Source organism: Harpia harpyja, chromosome 2, assembly GCF_026419915.1.
Source record: "Harpia harpyja isolate bHarHar1 chromosome 2, bHarHar1 primary haplotype, whole genome shotgun sequence".
Lineage (NCBI taxonomy): Eukaryota > Metazoa > Chordata > Aves > Accipitriformes > Accipitridae > Harpia > Harpia harpyja.
In genome coordinates, this window is record NC_068941.1 from 24,804,654 (window position 1) to 24,827,697 (window position 23,044).

Sequence of the window (23,044 nt, forward strand, 5' to 3'; positions counted from 1 at the left end):
CCCTGTATTAGCAAATGGGCTGACGGGAGGGGGCCTGGAACTGGAAGAATTCCATAAGCATCTGGAGCCAGTCCCTCACCATCACTGCTAAGACAGCAGCACATAACAGTACCCAAGATCTTTATGAAGATAAATCAACCTTCTCTGAGCCCTGCAGTGTGCATATGAGCAGGGGCTCTTGTGCACATAAATAATTTAGTTTCCCCAAATATTATCCAGGAGCCTTCAAGCTCCCGGAAAAGGAGCCAGAAAGATAACAGAGAATATATGTGGGAAATTCTTTCTGTTCTCAGAGTTTAAGAACGCTAACAAAATAGGCTTAAGTACTGTTAGTGATTCTAAGATTCTGAGTTACAGCTCTACGTCTCAGGCTCCGCTTTATGCTAATTTGGATATGAATTGATTTGGTTTGGACTTATTTTTACTGTTATATGGGTCTTACTAAGCACCCTTCTCCCAAGACAATACCTATGGAGATGATGAGCCACAAAGTTGCATCATCTGGAATGGCTGCAAATTCAGAAGATACCGAAAATTTTCTTCATGGAATGTGAAGACTCCCCAGATTTCATGTTTTCATTTCTATAAGATCTATTCTTTCTGTTCTACTGGAAATGTCACAGGCATGACCCCATGGAATGAGCTTTGCAAGAACTGGGAAAACATCCAACGACTGCTCATCAAGACATCCCCAAGAGACATGCTGTCACATTGCAGAGAAGCCGTAACCATCGAGAATGGCCTGATACCACCAAAAGAAAGTATTGTTTGCTTTCTGAAGCAGCACAGGACCTTTCTGATTAGGAGCTTCTGCTCTCAAAGATGTGTCTTCAAATCTGGTTGCCTTGAAGAGACTACTATATTAGTCCCTCATACCTGTGACAATGACACTGACCACAGACAGCCTTGATATAGTCACTTGGCATTCGTAAAATGTGGATACTAACAATTACCTCCAGTGGTGTCTTCAGAAACAGGACTAATTACTTAATGTTGAAGTAAAACATGTTGTTTTTGAAATGTAGCAGAACAGAGCTCCTGCAGAGCTTTCCATCAGAAAATCTCAGGCTGCTATCAACAAAATGAATTCTGGCATCATTATTTTACAAAAGGGAAACCAAAGTACAGTATGGCTATATGACTCGTTGTAAGTTGGAATCTGACGCAGGTCTACTCAAGTCCTATCAGAAGCCCCATGCAGAATGCAGAGATACAGTATAGGAATAGAAATGGATATGGACATGACACGATAAAGTGTGGAATTATTTGCACCTGCCTTATAAGTGCTTGATTCCCAGTTATGCAAACTCATGCTTACTCTACAGATAAAAAACATGCAGGCACATCTTAGCTTCTTGCCTAGTAGAAGTTCTGGGCTGACTGAAGCCTGAGCTAGCCCCTGGCAGGTATGGAGATAACTTTTGAATGCTTTCAGTGGAACTGAGGAGTGGGGAATTCAACTTGTCAATTTTACCTCCCACAGGAAATCCCCTCTGTAAGTGTTAGATAACTAGTTGCCTCTCAAGGGCAGTGCTAAAGAGCATGAAAACCAAATTGAAGCTGGGCAAGATTCTAGCTAAAAACTCCTACTGTAATAATTTAAATCAAGAGGAAAAAGCAAACCCACTTCTCCAAATCATGTACTAAAGCACTGACTCTTCATTCTGTGGCTTAACTTTTAAAAAAGAAATTAAAAAAAAAAACCAACTTTATTTTTAACTTCTGATGACAGCAGTTTCTTGGGGGAATTTCATATCCCCCAACAATCCTATCAGGATTAATGACACCATTGAGTCAGACTCCAGAATATAAATGCTAGTGAAGCTGTATTGCTTCCTGTAGAGTTTAACTCAGAGATGTCAGATGAAATGGACCTATTATTGATAGAATTGACCTAAACCAGTTGCTTGACTAAGCCCTTCCAGCTTCTTAACTAAAAAAAAAAAAAAAAAAAAAAAAAATTGTATTCTTATACTTCAGCCTCTTTATGTGTTTTTGTGAACGTAAAGTTTCTTTGCAAGGTTAAGCTGTAAATTGGAATCTGATGGCACTTGAACATGTTTGGCAAAACCTCATCATTAAACTCCAGACTGAAAAATAAGCCAGTAGAAGAGTTCCTCTTAATATGCACAACAATTATTTATGCAGAAGGTGGAGTAAAGGGTAGGAGGAAAAATTCTTGCGTTTCCTCTATCTTTTTTTCCTTTTGAGACCTCCTGTCCTGGTGAAATAGATAAACACTCACCAAAATCACATTTGCGGTAGATAGTGCTTTCCTTAATCATACCATGTACAAAACCAATCCCGGGAAATTAAAAAAAAAAAAAAATTATTGGAAATCACCTTCTCCTTTTCCTGGGAGAACCCTAACATTACAGTTTCTATTCAGCATACTGTATATGAGTGCTGAAAATCTTTCAGTATATTTACTTTTTCTCTCTTTTCCCCGTATAGCCATAGAGGCTGAAAGGACTTCTGAATTAAAAACATTAGCTAAAATTGAATTGCTCTGTCTTTACCAGCACTGTTGGGCCCCAGGCCTTGGGAACAAAAATCCAGGGTGATGCAAACACAGACCCACCATCAGCGAAGGAAGAGATTGTATGTGAACTGTTACAGGAGCTTGACCCCTACAAATCAATGGGCCCTGACAATATCCACCCGAGAGCGTTGAGAGAGCTGGCTGACGTCATTGTGAGGCTGCTCTCCATAATCTTTGAGAAGTCATGGAGATTGGGGGGCATCCCAGAGGACTGGAAGAAGGCTAATGTCACCCCCACCTACAAGAAGGGCTTAAAGGAGGATCCAGGGAATTACAGGCCCATCAGTCTTTCTTCAGTCCCTGGGAAAGTTATGGAACGAATCCTCCTGGGGGCTACCGCAAGTCAGATGAAGCACGTGGTTGGGAAAAGCCAGCACAGATTCACCAAGGGCAAATCGTGCTTGACAAACCTGATCGCCTTCTACGACAAAGTAACCTGCTCAGTTGATGTGGGGTGAGTGGTGGACATGGTCTACCCGTATTTCTCCAAGGCTTTCAATACAGTTTCCCACAGCCTCCTCCTAGAGAAATGGATGCGTTACGGTCTAGACAAGTGGTCTGTGCGGTGGGTGGGGAACTGGCTGACAGACCGCACCCAGAGGGTGGTGGTAAATAGCTCCTTTTCAAACTGGCAACCTGTCACAAGTGGGGTCCCCCAGGGATCGATACTGGGCCCAACGCTGTTTAATATCTTCATAAGTGATCTGGATGATGGGATCAAGTGTACCCCGATGAAGTTTGCCGATGATACCAAATTGAGTGGGGAAGTGGATGCTTCGGAAGGGAGAGCCACCCTGCAGGAAGACCTGGATCGGCTGGAAGAGTGGGCTAACAAGAACCTTATGAAGTTCAACAAAGACAAATGTAAGGTCTTGCACCTGGGAAAACATAATCCAAGAGTGAAGCACAGGCTGGGATCTACCTGGCTGGGGAGCAGCTCCGTGGAAAGGGACCTGGGAGTCCTGCTGGACAACAAGCTCAATATGAGCGAACAGTGTGCTGCTGCGGCAAAGCAAGCCAACAGGATGCTGGGTTGCATCAACAAGGGCATCGCCAGCAGAGATAAAGAAGTCATTATCCCACTCTACTCAGCACTTGCTGGGCCACACCTGGAATACCGTGTTCAGTTTTGGTCCCTGCTGTACAAAAAAAGATGTGGACAGGCTGGAGAGGGTCCAGAGAAGGGCCACAAAGATGACCAAAGGACTGGGAAGCCAGCCATATGAGGAAAGGCTGAGAGAACTGGGTTTGTTCAGCCTTGAGAAAAGAAGGCTTAGGGGAGACCTTATCACCATGTTCCAGTATTTAAAGGGTAGCTACAAAGAAGATGGAGACTCCCTTTTTACAAGGAGTTACATGGAAAACATGAGGGGTAACGGGTACAAGTTACTCCTGGTGAGATTCCAGTTGGACACGAGAGGAAAAATTTTTCATAGTCATAAGAGAATAATCAGCCATTGGAATAACCTCCCCAGGGAAGTGGTGGATTCCCCAACATTGGACACTTTTATGATTTGGCCGGACAGGGTGCTGGGCCATCTTGTTTAGAACGTGTTTTTGCCGAGAAAGGTTGGACCAGATGATCCTTCTGGTCCCTTCCAACCTGGTATCCCATGATTCTATGAATAAGCTCACATGGCAAACTGCATCCGATCTGCAAGGCACAACAATTGGTGCAAGAAGACCCCTCCCACCCTCTGAGCACAAGCTGAACCCAAACCCTGACTCCAGCTTTACCACACTTTACTCAGACCTCTTAACCAGGCCAGGCCCCCAGATCCCATATACACCAGCTAACTCAGACCTTCCTACTTCTACTCTTAACAGGCACATGAGTACCAAAAACCCCAACTGCCTGAAGCCTTCTCACGCAACACCCACTTGTCACAAAAGCTGCTTGAAAGATTACGGCAAGAGCTAGACAGAGGAGGAAACTTTTGAAATAAACATTACCCTTTGACCAGATCCTTCATAAGGACTTAAGCAATTATGATTGCTTGGCACATTTCCCTCTTGGATCCCTCTCCTGGAGGAGCCGATCCTTACACAGCGAGTGAGGCAACTTTATGTTCCATAGGAAGGGGGAGATTCTACTACTTTTAAAATAACACTAATAAAACCCACTTCTTTCCATTCTAGCCTTTCAGCTGTGCTTTCACACCACAGCTCCTTTGGGCCTGAAGGTGAATTTTTACAAAAAGAAACTGACTGGAATATAATATAATCCATTTCTCTGCACACCTAAGATAATAAATTTCTTGGATCAGGTGCCGATTCGTGTTTTTGCCTAGTACCAAGAACACTGGCAAATCTCAGCAAATGAAGTGAATGAGACAACTGGACAACATGACACAGCAAGACTGCACAATAAATAGTGCTAGGGGAGCCAGGAGATCTTGAATGATAAGGTACCTATGTGCTTCCCTTGGTTGTACTTCTTTTCTGCCCAGTTCCATAACCTTGGAGTGCAGAAGGTTATTGTATCTCTAGGAGCCTCTGATACCATGCCTGAATCCAGAAAAAACAACAGAAAACTTCTCAAAATTGCATTATCCCTATGACCATCAAGTCACTGGTCAAACAAGAGACATGTAAAGAATGTCTCTCTCTGAAGAGAACCTTAATAATAAAAAGAAAGAAGGTGATTTTGGGGCTAAGGTAAATGTTCGTAAGGTAAACAAGGCAAATATTCCTACTAGTACATCCACATGGCTAGACACACAAATCCCACTCAGGCAAATGTTTCTGTTGAATCCTGCTCTCAGATAATTGTAATTTCTAAAGCAACCATCACCATGCCAGTGCTACACATCACTAGACAAGCAGTTTATATCTGAAGTCCACAGACCAGAAGGCCCAGGGCAAGTAGCCTGCGCTGCTGGGAGCAGAAAACAGTCATGGTAAGGACTTACCACAACACAAGCGAATTACTGAATGCTTAACAGGGATCCAGCAATTTGAAACAAACAAAAAAATTTGGGCTCTGCTGGGAGGAAAAAGCAGCTGTGCATGAAAAAGCAGGTTACAGAAAGGGGATGAATGCAGAATAATTATCATAGGAACAGACAACTATGCTTGTTTAAGTGTATGCTTGGCTCACATAGATCCTGCATAAATCTAACCTTGCTCACTAGTGCTTTATGATTCACTGAGAAAAGCTAAGCAAAGCAGGTAACTGTGCTTCAGGAATCGTTTCCATTAGGGCACTGGGTAATGTGATCGAATTGTGCTGATGGGAAGACTGGCAGTGCTCTAGGAACACTACCATTGAGGAAATGCCTCCTGATAACCATTCACTCACCTATTATCTGTAGCATCAGCAGGATAACCTTTCCCACAGTAGAACTGGGAGTGATACCTTTGTGTCATTATACCAACAGCCAGCTTTAGGAGCCACCAGGCAGTGTTACAGCTGCTTCAAAGCATTCAGCACTTGTTAAAGACACTAGATAAATGGACTTGACCTTACTTTATCATTTCATTTATTGTAAATGAAGATTCTTCTCATAGATACATCAAGAAGACCCAGACCAGTTATTTTAATTATCAAGCCAGAGGTCACTGATCTTTGAGACATTATTATTCATTGTTACAGAACTGCTAAAAAAAGCCTTGTCACATGCTAAGACTCCACTGAACAATGCCAAACCCTAAAGACAGATTTGACCTCAAGAAACCCGCAACTTAATATTACGAAGCAACAGAATGACACCAGATGGACAGACAGCACAGGAAACCAAACAGACTATATGTGCCAGGCTGACAGTCCCTATTTTGAACATACCAATAGCCTGCGTGGCATCAGAGCAAGGGTGAACTATAATGAGATAAACAAGGTGACTGGCAATCGGCTGCCTGCGCTCTTTGGGGCCGGCTCCAATAGGCTTGAAACATCTGGCTTCAGCTGGTCCTCTGGTGACCATACCATAAGGGCAGTCTTCCTTCTCTATCCCAGAAAAAGCCACACACAGGAGATAGAAGGAGATGCAAGAAGATACAGTCGCTACAGTTCTGCTGCACCCCCGACTCTTGACCACTCAAGGCCAGGATATTTTTAAAGCCACAACTGTTTGACATGAGAAATTTATTTGCTTGATAGGTGTCAAAGTAGCCGTGGAAAAAGTGATCCCATTCTACACTGCATAGCCAAGTACTCTTTTGCTTTATCCTCTAACCCTGTCCAGCTTCCAAAAGACTCCCGCAGGCTTGCTTAGCACATTGAAGTTGGCTTACCCATCTCACGGAGACAGAGACTTGTTATAGACAAAACGCTCACCACACTTGGCTCCAATTTCAGTAGGCTTGGCCTGAATACTCAACACTGTTAGTGATGGAACCAAAATCAGGCTCCTTTACTGAAGCTTTGAATTCCACCTCTCTCAAGACTTCAAGGCAAGAACAATAACTTGAAGTGCTGACTGCTTTTCACGAATGATCTGCTACTTGCAATGACAACTACAGCATGCACAGCTGAAGGCAGAGATGCAGCTATGATCACAAACAGATGCACTACTGGGGAAATGGGAAAGCAGAACCCCAGAACTCCTTTGTATACTTTCTGAACTCCTTTGCATACTTTAACTAAATCTATATACTAAGATTATTAACCATATGTTCAGACCCGATTTTGCTGTTTGCAAAATAACCTCCCACTTCTGGAAAAAGCAAAGGCTTATCTCAGCACTCTGTGGGATTTACCCATTATTGAAGGCACAAACAATGTTCTAGGAGTTGGAATGGAGCACAAGGAGATAAGAGTTGTAGCACAAGGAGATAAGAAAAGAAACACAATAGGATGAAGAGGAATGGGAATGTCTTCTGGGCACATGACTAACACCTGCATTTGGGATTGCAGTATTAGTCAGAGACATGGAATACGTTTAGAAGCACGCACTGAGAGTCCGCCAGTTCTCTGCATGATGCCGTGATGATAGATTGTCACATCACAACACACTTGCACAACACGCAGGCATATTCCACTGCTGTGAGAAGTGATCCCAGCAAGCCACACTTCTGACAGACTGAGTAATCCACATGGGGTTTGCACAGACACTGTACCTGTTACCATGAGGGGCAAGGGACTTCACTCTCCAGTGCCAGCACTCTCGTAGATTTTCTTGAACCAGTTCTCAGTTTGCCGCATGGTATAGAAAGATGACATCCAATGCATATTTGCTGTCTACAGTACTACTGCATAGACAAATCAAGTATGGGAGACTCGTATGATTCTTTTATGCATGGTTTATCCAGTGTACAAGCAATTAACGTACACGTGATGTGAAAAGTGAAGTGAAACTACTGGACTTTGTGAAGTGCTTTAAAAAAGCAACAGCTTTCAAGGGGAGCTGGCAGCATTGCTGTCTGAGGAAGATGAAAAGAGCAGTGAAACTCAGATTGACAGACACCCTAAAGCAACCCTAGCACAGCTGGACTCCATACACATTTTGCAAAGTTGCAAAATTGGCTCTGAAAGGCACTTGAGTTTCTTTGAACAAAATACATCAAAAAATGGAAAATCAGTAGTAAGAATGGTCTGAGGTAACACTGAAACTTTTTCAATTATCTTAATGCTAAAAGGAGAAAATACTTTCTGAGATGGTTTTTGTGCTTAGCCTTCAGTGGGCTACCAGTGATGGCCTAGACAAATTAGCTACAATTTCTGTCCCAACCTTCCCGAGGGATTTAACAATCCCTTTAATTCTGACTGCAATACCAAAAACATTACTGATGTTGGAGACGTAAGAGAGAACACGACAGACTTATACAACAACTTCTTTAGGAAGGAAAGACTGAAAAATTGACATGCTACCATATTTTGCACAGCAAATCATTCACCTGATCTTTTATGAAAAACAGTAAAAATGGTTTATAGTCTGTGGAGGAGAATCCAGCAGTAGAAAAATGTGGTGCTGAACATATACCTTCCCCCAAAGAAATAAAAAGCATATATACATATATATATATGATTCAAAGGAATTATGAGTATGTACGAAGAGACAGCTGTAGGACAAGACATGTATTTTTTTATGGGATATCCCAGTGTATCTGTTCTTGAGGACAACGTGGAAATATCCAACCTGGCTTTAGAGAGAGCCGAGAAGCCAAATTAGTCCATACAAAGCTCCTTGTTACTGAATACCAGGCTGCTTCTGTGACCAAGTTAACTTGTTTAGAGATAACACTGTGTTTGGGAATCTGGTTATTATACTGAAATAGCAGTCAGAGCCCTATTGAAGAAAAAAATTTATTATGGTGGTCATCACAGTACAACAGGGAAGACTAAATCCATTTCCTGGGACTCACTTGAGGAAATTAGCAATTAAATCTGTTCCCAGCCCAATCTTTTATCCTTCAGATCACATTCTCTTAGCCAGCAAGGTCTTTCCAGCACTTCATTAAAACAAAACTAACCACCCCTTCCCTAACACCTCATTAAGAAACAAAGCTCCCCACAGAGACCACTTGGCTAGCTGACACAAATCAGTAGAAATAAAGCACAAGTAATGTTAAAATTCAGGTCTGAGTGCCAGCCACAGAAGGTGTTGTTCTGCCCCTTTTTTTTTAAAAAAAACAAAGCAGCACTGTTCTTTACCCCCACGCCAGACTTCAAGGTGACTCACTCCCTCACTATGGAAAACAGCAATGCCATCACAGTGTGTAGCTGGTTTTCTCCTTACAAAGAGAGCTGGCTGAAGGTAGTGAGGACTGTTCTGCTCCTAAAAGAGGAAACTTTGCCCCAAATGAAATAAACTGTTTCCAAGACTCAGCTCCACCACCTTCTTCTCACAAGCCCAACAAGAATTTCTAAGCCACCTGCCTGCCATGCTGTTGTTTGTGACCAGGTGCCAGGCCCTCTTTGAGCTCTGTACCACTTCTGCTCCGGGATTCTTAAAGACAACCCAAACATGCTTCTAGGAGATCATCCATGAATCAAAAGGTGTATTTTTTTTTTTTTTAACATGGAGTCAGAAGTGAGTCAGAAGCACTTTGTAAGCATTTTACCACCTGCAAGTCAGCTGTTTTTGAACCTTCAAAGCTTAGATTAAAATTTTCTTCTACACTGTTAATCATACACACTACTTATCTTGGCCCAACTATTATCTTGTGCCTTCATTTAAGAGGTTTGCAGAGGTGGGTATTACACTGGCTTCTGCCACACCTGCAGGGTCACTACAGAACACCTTCACTAAGGTGTATTTCACCTCCCAGAAAGAGTTGTCCAGCTCCCAAGATTTCTCCCATGTCACCTTTCATTGTCCTCCTAAGTCCCACCTCATCATACAGACAGAAGACTTTTTGTATCTGCAGAATCACCGGAAGACCCAAGAGAATAGGCCTCTATTAGGGCTTGCACCATCAAACGATGACGTACAAGTGCTTTAACAAAAATACAGACCCACACTCTCGTTATGAGCCTGCTTCCACTTACTTAAAGGAGATATTCACATCTTTTCCGACCACCTTTCAGGATCCTCCAGCAAAACACTGGACATGTGATAAAGGAAAGCATTCCCTACACACAGCAAACTTCTCAATTGTTCTTAAGTACTTATTTTCCCCAGATAGCTAGTTTTAGAAGAACCTAAGTTGTAAAGGAAGAGGCTGCTTAGAAGCATTCAAGGAGCAACAGTAATGAGCCCTCAAAATAGTCTCCAAGGAGTAACTGGAATTCCTCCTTTGTAGGCTGTTATCCTTCTCTTGCATAGGCAAAGACCAGCAAGAAAAACAAAGGTATAACGAACTACTAATGGCACAGGGCTACTTATGTAGCAAAGCATATAAGCTTCTGTCAGCTAATTCTGTTTGGAAGAAAAAAAAGGATCCTTTCTCTCTTGGGTTAACACACAAGGGCAGTTCTTTAATTAGAACCATAATAGGTTATATATGTTTTTTTCCTAGTCTGGTAAACTTCCTGCTGCAAATCAGATACCTATAAAAACGAAAAATCCCTTTCAGCTGCAGCATGTCCTGGTTGCTTACTCAGCAAGACATCACAGTTCTAAAAAAAGCAAAAAAAAAAAGCCACTCAAGATTTTTCCCCCTGAAAATTATATAGTCAGCATGCTAAGAAAGCACATGGCATTTTCTCCATTCAAGGAACTAGCTTCTCAGTCATTTTTCTTCTAATCTCTTCAAAGGGTGTATAAAGATTTTTAGGTAGCCTAATCCTGTGGAGAAAAAGATGAGCATTGGTGCATATTTCCAACCAGGTTCCCCATAGAAACCAAGCTTAAGCAATCACCTGCATACGCATGTCCATTTTCTTGTACTAAGTTTTGAGCTATGGGGTCTATTTCAACCAAACTGACCACATCAAGTGTCACAGATGGCAAGTTCCACCTGCTTAGTAGAAAACAGATACCTTCCTAGTGTCCTCAACAAATATTAGACCAGGAAGCATTCCATCTTTATTAGATATCTAATTCCTCAATGTTGAGACAAAAACCCAAAGAAATTCAGACCATTTCTCAGAAGGGGCCAATGCCATACTTCACCATACATGCATGTCTTAGGAACACCTGAATGCTTCCCATTGGGGCCCATCTGTCTTATCATAAAGTCAGGGTAATCAGGAATTTGACCAAGAAAACTTCTGTGTAGGAACTCTGTATTATTCCTGCATGACCCTGTTTTCAGCTACGTATTGATAGTACTGGGAGGATGATTTCAGATGGAAAGAGCTGGATCAAAGAGATTGAAGGCAGATGTAGAAGGGCCACTTTTATCCTTTTTTGTTCAGACAAGGATGCTTTGCTCCACAAGATCCTCAGTTTCTTAAAAAGAGTTAAAATAGTTAAAAAGTGAGTATGGATAGCTGGGTTTCCCAGTGGGACTTCTGGGGTTGGGGTCCAATACAATACCTAAACATTAGCAGGGTGAATAGACAGGTCTGTCTATTCACTAATCATGTGCTCACCTTCCAAGGGTAATCATCCGAAAAACTGAAAAGACTGTCTGGGGGGAGGGGGGGGGTGGTTTCCTTTTTCTGAGGATGGGGAAGTTAGGTCAAATTAATTAACCTCTGCTTTTCCATGTGCCCATCATTAAAAGGAAATTGGGTATAACATACCATACCATAGATCTTCATATTTGTGAGGACAAGCCGCAAATCCTGGAATCTTGTACTGATTTGTTTCCCATAGGCTGTAATCTGATGCAAATTGTTTGTGCCATACCAAAATGGGCTTCATGTAGCATACTATACAAAAAACAGTTCCTGTTTCTACATTGTTTGGCATGTATCTGAAAACATCTAAAGGAAGAATTCAGCTGCCTTAACCATACTGTCTAGTTACCATAACAATTTTTTTTTCCTAAAAACCAGACGTACCCAAATCCTCTGAACTCACTATTTATGTTAAAACAGTAACAGCAGTGTATCAACTAGCTGCTTTGACTTACTTTGCCTGTTGACAACTGTAGTCCTGAAAATCTACTGTCTTCACTTTAAAGCTCCTTCATATAGGTGTACTGTCAACACGGCTAGTCAATTTGCCTCTGCTTCTATCTACACAGAATTAATTTTCCTTCCTCAAACTACATTGCTCTGAAAAAGGCACAATTTTTCAACTGTGTTGCTACGCTGGAAGGAATAAAAATCACAGTATTACTGTGACAAGTGAAAAATGCTCTTTTCCTTTTTTAAGTCATGCTATTGCTAGCTCGAATACCATTAAACAAGCAAGATCGTGACTGTTTCAGTTTTGGGACACCAGAACACTGTGGGCTACTACTTTGAAGAGTGAAAGCCTTGGATAATCACAGGCCTCTGAATTTATGTCCACCATTGCAATGCAGAATGCTGTCAAATTAGTACTCTCATACCCTTCTTGACAGCACAAGTCACAAGCTTCAATTCTGGTAAGGACTACTGGGACAGGAATACTGCTCAAACACTCAAATGGTCCCCTGTGCTGGCTGATGGCAGTTATTCATCATCTAAGGTTCCCATACAGCATAAAATGAAGATTTCCTTTCAGAACAGTTTTGACTGTTTACAGTATCACTAAAACACTGAGTTACTTAGAACCCGATATCCTGCCTCCCACCTCAAACCTGCTTCCTTTAAGCAGAGTAGCTTACATTGTTGTCACATCACTGCCATAGCACCCAAGTGCAAACACACCCAAAAAAAAAGTGAAACAGGTCTTGATGCCCAGGTATGCTAAAAAACAAGAAGGGAAGGAAAATATCCTCTTCCTTTCATCACAATGTGGAAACTCTCCAGAAAATAACTCACAGTTCTGGAGGTTTTTTCAAACGGGTACTGACGAACAGAAGGACACATTAAAATTTAAAACATGCACAGCCCTTTTGTTGCAAATTTCTTAAGAGCAGCAACCACAATGAAGGATGCCATGTAAGGCCAAGAAAAATCAGTCACAAGGACACAAAAATATCCAGACCCACTGATCAGTGTACTTTAGGTGTATTTTTTATTTACAGAGTGAAGATGCCTAATCAGTTATAAGGTTAGACACCTGATAATTCATCTTTTTTTGTAAAAGTATATATACATGGACCTCTATGAAGTAAACATTATTAACTGTGATACTTACAGTAAACATTCACTACTATCCTTATGCTAATAGGCATCTCAAAGCTTAAATGCTGATTTCAAGATACCCTCTATAAAATAGCTGTAACTGTACTAAAAGGGCAAAAATTCTGTGCCAGAAACAAGCTTTTAAAAGAGACTAATAAAATGTCTTTGTAACAAAGTTTGCCAGGATAAAAATACTGCTTCATCCCTCCCACTCCCCCACCCCATAAGAAACAAATACCCCAAACCAACTGCAGAACTGCAAGAATTATTGTAAGATTACTTTCTGAGTCTTATTTACTTTTTTTTTAAATTAAAATATTTTTATTTCAGTATTTTATCACATATTAAGGAAGCTGCAAAAAAATGCAGCTTTATTAAATATTATTTACTGTTATACAAAAAATCTCACATATGTGTCCATGGGGCTGAAGACATTAGTGGTACTGTATGAGCTATCCCTTTTCCTCATAACTATATACCTTATTTGGAATGATGGAGAGACTTTATAGAAAAGATTTTTGACAGCAACTGAAGAAAGGGACTGGAAAACTATTGGCAGAACAAAGAAAACATGTGAGAGCCTCTAGACTTCCTTGCTTCCTTATTTTAAAAGCTCTTCTGCTTCAGTATTTTATTTGCCTCTCTATTGTTCTTCATGTTGGAGATGATTCAGGACATAAAGGACAACTTGATAGCAGAAAATGTACTGATCCTGCAAAGGAAAGGAAATCACAGAACATGTGAAAAACACTTGCACCACCTAAGCAATTAATTCTCACCTGCACTTCACAGGTGCACAGCACTTGATTTCCATACTATTTCTACAGTTAAATAAAAACCCCACAAAACAAAAAACCCACAGTGGAGAAATATGCAACTTCAACTTAAAACAAATACAGGCACTCCCCTGCCACTAAAGATATATTTTTATATGGGACATTTATCCCCCTTTCACAACAAAACCACATCAAGCAGAGTAAGTACTTTACATAAGTAGAAATGAAGACAGCAAGTGAATTTCAAGGTCTTGCATCAATGCCAGTTAATACAGAACTCAGATGACAGTGCAACTTATCTTAATCTCAGTGATACAGGTGTGGGGGCTAATACATGTTTTGGGGTGTTAGGTGAGGCTGATAATTTTGTGGTTTGGTTTTAGGTTTTTTGGTGTTGTGGTGTTGATTTTTAGTTGTTTTTTTTTTTAAACTATGATTCAACAATTCCTTCATATTCAAAGAGAAAGTGCAGATTTTAACAAGACCTTGTGATGTCTAAGGTATTTAGCTCTAGATCTAGATTATTCCTAAAACATTCATTTAACTTCTGGTTGATTATCTGCCCAGAGGAGATTTCAAGACATCTCTGGCAGTATCAGTGATTCACAGCAGCTGCAGTTAGGCTTTCTCTTCAGTTTATAATGCAATTTTTAGCCAAAAAAACCCAGCTGATTTCCCCTATAACACATGCTTTTGAAGATGAAAACTCCCAACTTTTTTTTTTAAAAACACAGATCAAAACAGCACGGCATGTTAAAAACTGCATGCATTTATAACTGTTAAATATGTACTGCTACTCACTGGTATGCATCTGATTTAATTCTCACGACACAAACGTTGCATTAGAGGGCACAAAGACAATCATTGTGTGCATCACAGAAAGTTTCCTGGCACATCAGATTTAGAATTCCAGTGTCCTTCCTTTAGCGTATAGCTGGGGAAGCCAGACTCACCTCTGTCTGAACCATCCCATGTCTCTGCAGACGCATCGTGCGCACCAGGTCTGAGATGTCAAACTACCAAAACAAACAGCAAGTTAAACATTCAAAAAAGACATACATGCATGTAAAGAAACATCCCCAGCATCAAACCAAGGAATCCAACTAGGTACATTAAACATTTAGTAGTGAAACAAATAACAATTCACTATAGCCTATGCATGTCTGGTAGATAACCCACATGTGCTGTCTCTGGACAATATGTATGTGGCCCTCCTACATCAGACACCCTCCTCCTCTTGTTTTCTTTCTCTGTGCACAGGCTCTCTTGCTTACTCTTACTGGGAGCTGAGTGTGCAGAAAAGAGAGCCCCTTGGTCCAACCTAACAAAACACTTTTTATTTCCCCAGGTCTATAAAGTTCTAGACATTTAGCGGGTGCTTAGAAATCCCGCTGAGCTAAGCATGACATAGCTCATCTTCTCTACAAATTCACAAAAAGATTTGCTACACCAGGCCACTGAAGGACATAAACATAAGGAAGCTAACACCCTCCTGTGGATCACCCTAGAAAGCACATCCCTGGTTGTGCTGGAAAAATTAGTTTACATACCCTCATCTCCAGCTCAGATGTTTGTACACTGAGGTTTTGGTTCAGTTGCCTAAAGCAGATATTCTGCTTGGCTTCTAGCTGCCCTCCAACAGTTCATGGATCTCTGACTGACCAAGTGCCACAACTCTCAGCCCTAATGCCATTTAACACAATAGTTCCACTAAGTACATACAGCCAGGTAAGGCAGGTGTTTTAACTTTTCCTTCAATTGCCCGAGTCAGCACGGCAACACACTGTTGTTCCCAGAAATCTGCTATGGTAGTTGTCCTTGCAACGTACCCTAGAACGTCTCAAGTGGCACCTAACAATGTTGGATTGTTGAGGTGTTAACACTTAACAAGATTCCCTGAGCTAACCCAAGAACCAGTGGATGTTAGAGCTCTTCACCCCTGGGATCATCAACAAAGAAACATTTCACAGGTACTGCTGTTACACCCTCATTTATGTTACATTAAGACATGGCCAGCATGCTACTCTCAAAAGCATGGCATATTCTGTAAACAACTGAACAGATCCAATGGAACACATTTCCTGCAAGTCAAGAGCACAGCTTAGCCCATCCTCTTGGGTACTCACATCGAGGTCTCTGCTGATTAACCCTAGAACAACGTCTATACAAATAAGGGTCCCCGATCGTCCAATGCCTGCACTGCAGTGAGTTATGATAGGACCCGATTTGTGGACATGCCGCATGTAGGAGATAAACGTAAGCAGGTCATCTGGTTGAGAAGGGGTGTCATGGTCAGGCCAGGCAATGAAGTTCAAATGGGAAATGTGCCGTACTTCACCTGTCTGAGGTTTAAAAACAACAACAAAATGTAACACATGGGAAGAATAAAACAACAAAAGGTGAGTTCCCAAAGGAAACAGTCTCAAAGAGAGGGATTTGCCCAATAAAGGTGTTCTGTAATTCCATAAAACCAGAGAAACAATGAGCTAAACTGAAAATAACTAGCAAGTAAATGAATAGTATAAGGTTCACTGTGCAGATGGAGCTGATCTCACAGAGGAATGAACTAGCCAGACTGAATTATTAGTGAATTATTAGTGAACTTCATATCCCTATATATGTTTCTGTGGCCAAAGGCACCTAGGGAGCCAAAATGTAGAGTCTCATTAGCATAATGAAATCATGTCCTGGCCCAACTGCCTTCTCCTATAAAGGTCACAGAGTAGCACAAGCTGCAATGAGGAAGAGTTGCCCAGTAATGATGACTGGGCAAAGAGAAGCCCCGGGTTACCTCTTGATGCAGACATTGCGATTGAAAGCAGGCAAGCCAGAAGTATGAGGATAAAAATGCCCACACTAAAAAAAAATTTTCAGCCTGCAGAATTAGGTTCACTTACCTGAATCTCTTCTAGCTCCAGCACTCTAATGATAAAGCCTTTCAGCTGCTGGAGTCTTACAAGAGTAAGCTGTAGTCTATCATTGATCATGGTGGTTTTATTGAGTACATCTGGCCAGTAACGCTGGCATTTTATCTTTTCTCCTTCAACCTCCTGAGTCATCATGGCAATCACAGTACAGTTTTGCTCCCAAACCATTTGCCAGAAATCTGCTACAGTAGTAGGGAGAGGTCCTTGACATGCAATGTAAATGAACTCTTCATTCCCCACTGGCATGCGAATGAAGCTGGCATTGATGTATCCACCTTCAATCCCAAGAGGTACTCTAGTGGTATCATCTGCAAACCCACACAACAAAAATACCACAATGTTATGCGTGCACATAATTAGACCTTCACATAATAGAGATGCTGAGCCTTACACATTCACATAGTACTTATGTCCACAGATGCTTCCAGATCTTATTAAAAAAAAAAAAAAAATCACTACAATACTTGCTTTCGGATACTAATCAGTACTTCTCTTTGAATAAAGAAAAAGATGGCTAGGGGAAAAATCTAAATCAGTAGACAGGCAGGATACGCGATTTGAACTGCAGCATCTCTGAAACCGAGGTTGAATATTTCTCACTCAGAACTAACTTTTGTCAGTTCTCACTTCTCCTCCACACATATCCCACCTAACAAACAGAATTTTGTTGCAGGAAATTTACTGACAATAGTATACGTGTCTGTTTTTCCAATTTTTCATGGGAAAAAGTTAAAAAATCTTGTCTGGCTCTATATGTATATCTCATTTAAGACACAGAATCTGCCAAAACAACTGTAGAATCTGTGAACATCCATCCCAGCCTACTAGAGTAGTCTGTTGTTCACTGATCTTAAACTGCTTTATAAATGCTTGCTTTAAATGTGTAGAAAATGAGTGGCAGATTTATTTTTTTCCCTACTCAGTAGCAGAATTAAGATTGAGAATCAAACCATCCCATTCATCTGACCATACAGGCGGTAACAAAATATCAACAGTGAACTTCAGATTAGTTAGGACTTACAAGGAAGTATGTTTTTGTATCTGTTCTTTCTCCTATTCTCCTTTGCTTGTCCAATCAAACACTGATCCAAAGGTTTCAACTCCTGAAGGTTCTGTAAAGAAACATACATTAGAAAGCCCTGAATTGTAAGTAGTGTTAAGAGCAGTTATGTAACCAAGTCTTCAACAGACAGAAGCATTAAAAAAAAAAAATCCTAATGCAAATATGCAAAATAATTCAGTCACAGGAAGGAATCTGATTTCACATAGCTAAGAAAATTAAACAAAATAATAAAAAAAAACCCTATTATCCAGTAAATATTTTATCTCAGTCTTTCAAAAAAGAGATCATGTAACATGGTTGACTTAAGACTTTGGAAAGGCTGTTTTCACATTCTGCAGCTAGATTTCAAAGCCTTTATTTACCTTGTCTATGCATGTTAAGGTCATATTCACTTGGTAATTTACCAGAAGTAAGAATGATGTAAACACACTTTTGAATTGAATTCCCAGTTCATATCTCTCAGCAGCTAGTGGGGGGAAGGGAGAGAAGTCTTTGGTAAAAGAAGTCTTTTCATCCCTTCAGAGCTGCAAATTAAAGAGCTATGGTATTTAAGGCAGTGATGAACCAGCCATTCTATTTCTAACTGTTTCATACTAGAAAAAAAGGACTTTAAAGGACAAATACTCACTTCAATCTCTTTAGAAGGGACTCCCTGTTCCAGTAATCCACGCACCATCCTGATCACTGACTTCAATTTGGCTCCTGAGTACTTGCCTCCAGGGAGCACATTCACAGTAGGGAGTGCAGAGATCTCTTCATTTGTCACTAAAGGGAAATCTACCAGAAGAACAAGACTGATTGATATAAAAATAAGTAAATAAATAAATAGCTAAACCTAGGGAAATGTAAACTGCAGTGTAATGTTGGATTTCCTTGTTGCTGTTCACCACTGTACTACCTGTTGTCTCTAGAATGCCTCCATACACCAGAGAGAATACACAGACGTCCTCTCAGTTTGACAGGCAAAAACAAGTTAACAAAACCAGTAAGACACAAAATCAGCTTTGATGAATCCAGGAACCAAAAGGAGCATTTTCCTGAACTTCCAATAAATACACTGAAAACAAACTTCAAATACATTTTAAACTTAAGTTCTTCACACAATAACCTACAAAATTGACGAATGCACACAGGGATGAATTCAGAACTCTCCACTTAAACATCACAGCCTGTGACTTCATTTTTAGCACTTATACTCAACATGTCTTTCAAGTGGTAATTGTAAGCTGTGTTAAACACATCTTTTTTTCCAATAAAGCTTGCTTTCTATCAGGCCTTCAGTGCTTCTCTGAAGCACAACAAAATTAATAAACCAAGAGTCTCTCTGGTATGGCAATTAAAAGTATCCTAAATCTACTGACTTAGTCTAAAGGTTTACATGGATTATCCTTTTTTCTTTTAATGAATGCAGACAAAAGGCTGCTGTATATGAATTTCAGGAACTGACATTTCTAATGCTATTCTTAAAATGTAAAGACTAGATTCTGCCAAACACATCAAACTGAGTAGTGTTCCACTCTGCCATGTTGAGCACCAGTGGAAGAATTAGAGTCAAGATAAAGAAAAAAAATTTCCCAATTTGAGCATGGAGTAACCAGTATGTGAAGCACATAATATATTGATCTGATCACTGTCAAACATCTATATTGTTTACAGCTTTTGCCAGACAGATACTATGTAAAAAAGCATCTCAGCTGGTTTCAACTCTACTACAACTACAGGCACAACATTGCCAATACTTGTTCCTATTAACTCTGACAAATTTATTACACAAAGCTGTAAAGATCCTTTCCAGTGGGTTACTGAGCTGTTACATTTCCCGTTATACCTGTCACTACAACCCTCAAAACATATCCAGGACATTTTAAAATTAATTTCTGACATTTTGTCTATTTAATGTGATCCTCAGTTTTCCACTGATTATTTACTGAAGTTCTTGCCTTTATTTACATGTTCCTGGCTGACTGATTCAATCGGCAGTTCATCACTTCCCCACGTGACTTCATCTTCATCTGCTTGGCTCAAGGGAGGTTGTGGAGGAGATCTGTAAGAGAACAAGGAATTGAAGTAAGAAAGAACACCTAGAAATAACCAACACATTTGCAGTCTAATAAAAAAATCACCAGAAAGTAATTTATAGCTACAAGTATTTCTGGACTGGATCCATACCAGTCTCAAAAACCCACCATTTTTTTTCCTTTTTTAAATCCCAGCAGGGATTTGAAAAAGGTAACAGTGGAAAAAGAGCCAGGAAGGCATGAATCTAGTAATAACTATAACTGCAATTACTTTTCAAAGGCTAAGCAGTAAAATAACATCCAATAGCAGATTTGTACCATTAACATAATTCACTACCCATATACTAGAATATCTATTTTCAGTTGCAAGTTTACTAGCTTTGTTGAAGATGGTGATAAATGTATTAAGTATTTTAGGTCATAATGTCGCTGCTTGTGCCAAGTCTCAACCCAAAACTTCCCAGAAACTTAATCAAAACATAAAAAGAACTTTATACACTTTGACTGAAGCTTCACTTAGACTAAGGTCTAAAATTATTTCACAAAGAAAATGATCTTGGGAACTTCCAAAATTCAAGGTGGCTCAAAGGGACAGCTAGTAACTTGGCCAGGCACACCCTTAGTTTTTCATGCAAGGAAAAAAAAAAGCTCCAAGCACCCAAATGGGAACAGATGGACCAGCGGAACTACACGGCTTAGTTTCCGTGCTCTAAAACCTGAAGAAGTAACATTAATGAAGCTTGTAAAGATTCAAACTGAAGACAGCGTTGTTTGAATGTTTTCTTCACACACAAGTACCAAATTGTTAGTACAATGCAAATTAAGTTATTTGGAGCCATTTGAACACAGCCCAGTTACTTGTTATAACTGCATAAAAAAGGAATAAATAAAACTAGGGCATAGTAAAACACATAAAGCTGACTAGTATTCGGGCAAATTATAACCTTGTAAATAACAAGAATACAGAGAGAGCAATTCAACAAGACATTGCACAGATATTTTATTGGGTTTGTTTTGGTTTGGGGGTGGTTTTTTTGTTTTGTTTTTTTTCTCTCATTATAACATATCCCTCTTCAGAGTTTCAGACTTCACAGGATTGCTTTCAAGCAACACTAGAAAAGAAATCTTACCTTTCTGGCATAGCTTTTACTTCACAATAGTCTTCACAACCATTTACATGTGTTGGCTAGTGGAAGAAATATTTCAAAACACATGAAAGGACATAGTTGTAACACTCACCCACTGTAAATTTTAAACGATTAACAATTACATGGACTATTTCTGAAGGGTACTAAGTTCAAAGCAGCACATAATGAAAGACTTTCCTCTTTTAGACATCTCATTAACCCAAAATAACAGAGGACGAGAACACTGAGCACTTGGAAAGAGGCTCTACTGTAACAAGGCCAAAAAAGCTATCTTAAAATCATTCCTGACTCATAGCAGCAGTAGAGCCATCTAAATTTTCTCCAGTTGACTTTTTTGTTTCTAATACTTAAAAACCCTTTATGAGGTAAGTTGGAGAGTGAAAACTTCTGCCTCTTGTCAAGCCACCATTCCTATATAGAACAGAACAGAGATTTACCTCTAAATGACAAGTACTCCTATATACGCCTTCCTCAACAGACAATGAAGACTCAGCAGAGAAGAAGGCATTTCAATACTCCTTTCAAGAAAAACTCTACAAAACCATTTATACTTATTATATTAGGCCAGCTTGCAAGTTTCCACTGCCATACTCAGAGAATTTTTCTTGTGGATCTCCTAGAGCACACTAACGCAGAGCCAGGTTCCTGATTTGACTCTCAGGTCTACTAACTGGACTGAAAGCTGCAACAGTCAGGATGTGCTGGGTAGACAGAGTTCTCCTGATATGAAATACGAGACAAAACCTAGGCATCTAGTGACTGATGTAAAACAGGACATGCAATAATGTAGGGTAAACCAGATATAGAAATTATTCAAGTTAATGAACATATCCTAGCAAAAAGGAGGGGGAAAAGAAATCTCAAATTTACATTTTGGACAGTTAAGTTTACACAGCATTCATTACGACTACCTCCCTTTTTTGAGCAGAAATCAAGGAAATCTTTTAGATTAAATGCCTGAAATAACACACTAACAAGGTAGTTTATTATCGCCCTTTTTGAAAAAAAGCCGTTGGGCTTTATATGAGAAACAATGTAAAATAACTCTATGCTTTGTTCTCTTATATTTATGGTAGAATAATTATACACTATTTAAAAAGTAAATGTTTGTACACCATTTACAGCTACTACTGACAAGGATGTTTTCATTTAAAAGACATGTAAAGTTATTTCCACAAGTTCTATGCCAATAAAGAAAATAATAAATTGAAAGAGCATCTGAGAAAGCAAAATCAGCAGATAAATGTCTGCCAGCTTCTTGACATCCCACCTCTGAAAAATCTTCAGGTAAAGATGACCCATCACAGTCTGTGTCTTCAGACTTATCTTCTGTCAGCTTTCCATTCATCTCTACTGGAACAGGAAAATCAGGAGATACAGCATAAACACACCAGAAGGTGCCCAGGAGTCACCTTCTCACAGATGTGAATCCTGTTACACCTGTCTGGCACTACACAGGGAATACAGGTGCCAGAATAAACAAGAAACATCTTTTAAGTCTCTTTGCTACCACTGTGTTGGAAAAGAGGTCTTACTGTATAGGATAATCAGGCCTTAGGTCTCTTTCTTTTTTAACTGGAACAGCTGTCATTACATGTGAGGTTGTTTGCAAAGCTAACAGAATATCTGCGCCACAGCATAATGGATGGACAGGCTAGCACTAGTAAGTTATCAGGATTCCCATGTCAATAGTGCTTCTGCAATTCAGTTACATTTAGACCAGCAGTATGTCTAAACCAGGATTCTACTTGTTCTTTCTATTAACAAGACGCAACTAAGATGTGCTGGGTAAAACCTGACTTGTATCTGTCTGCTACAGTACTTCCCTGATGCCTTATCTTATGGATTCAATTCAACTTCAGTCGCAAAGGCTAGATCCTAGCTACAAGAAATTGGAAGTAGTGGAGCTCCAATGATATTCCACAGCTGAGAGACTGGCACAGCCAGAACCTCAGTGTTCCCTGATTTCTAATGTAATGACCAATGACAATAACCCAATGAACTTCAAGAGCAAAAAAAGAGCT

The 23,044-nt window shown here is 40.1% G+C and overlaps 1 protein-coding gene across 5 annotated transcripts in view; it reads right to left on the reverse strand.

Annotated features, from left to right (window-relative positions):
- Nucleotides 1–12,955: 12,955 nt before the first annotated feature.
- The window catches only part of PTPN13 (protein tyrosine phosphatase non-receptor type 13), a 128,732-nt gene continuing 118,643 nt past the window's right edge, over nucleotides 12,956–23,044 (reverse strand). For 4 of the 5 annotated variants that reach the window (XM_052773046.1, XM_052773065.1, XM_052773038.1 and 1 more), the window contains 9 exons: nucleotides 22,291–22,373; nucleotides 21,003–21,058; nucleotides 19,795–19,898; nucleotides 18,483–18,631; nucleotides 17,813–17,903; nucleotides 16,762–17,099; nucleotides 15,991–16,206; nucleotides 14,818–14,880; nucleotides 12,956–13,800 (listed from right to left, as the gene is read on the reverse strand). In XM_052773046.1, the coding sequence (XP_052629006.1) occupies nucleotides 13,732–13,800; nucleotides 14,818–14,880; nucleotides 15,991–16,206; nucleotides 16,762–17,099; nucleotides 17,813–17,903; nucleotides 18,483–18,631; nucleotides 19,795–19,898; nucleotides 21,003–21,058; nucleotides 22,291–22,373 (1,169 nt within the window). In that variant the 3' untranslated portion in view covers nucleotides 12,956–13,731. The remainder of the gene's footprint in view (nucleotides 13,801–14,817; nucleotides 14,881–15,990; nucleotides 16,207–16,761; nucleotides 17,100–17,812; nucleotides 17,904–18,482; nucleotides 18,632–19,794; nucleotides 19,899–21,002; nucleotides 21,059–22,290; nucleotides 22,374–23,044) is intronic. The other variant, XM_052773056.1, reaches the window with a different exon arrangement.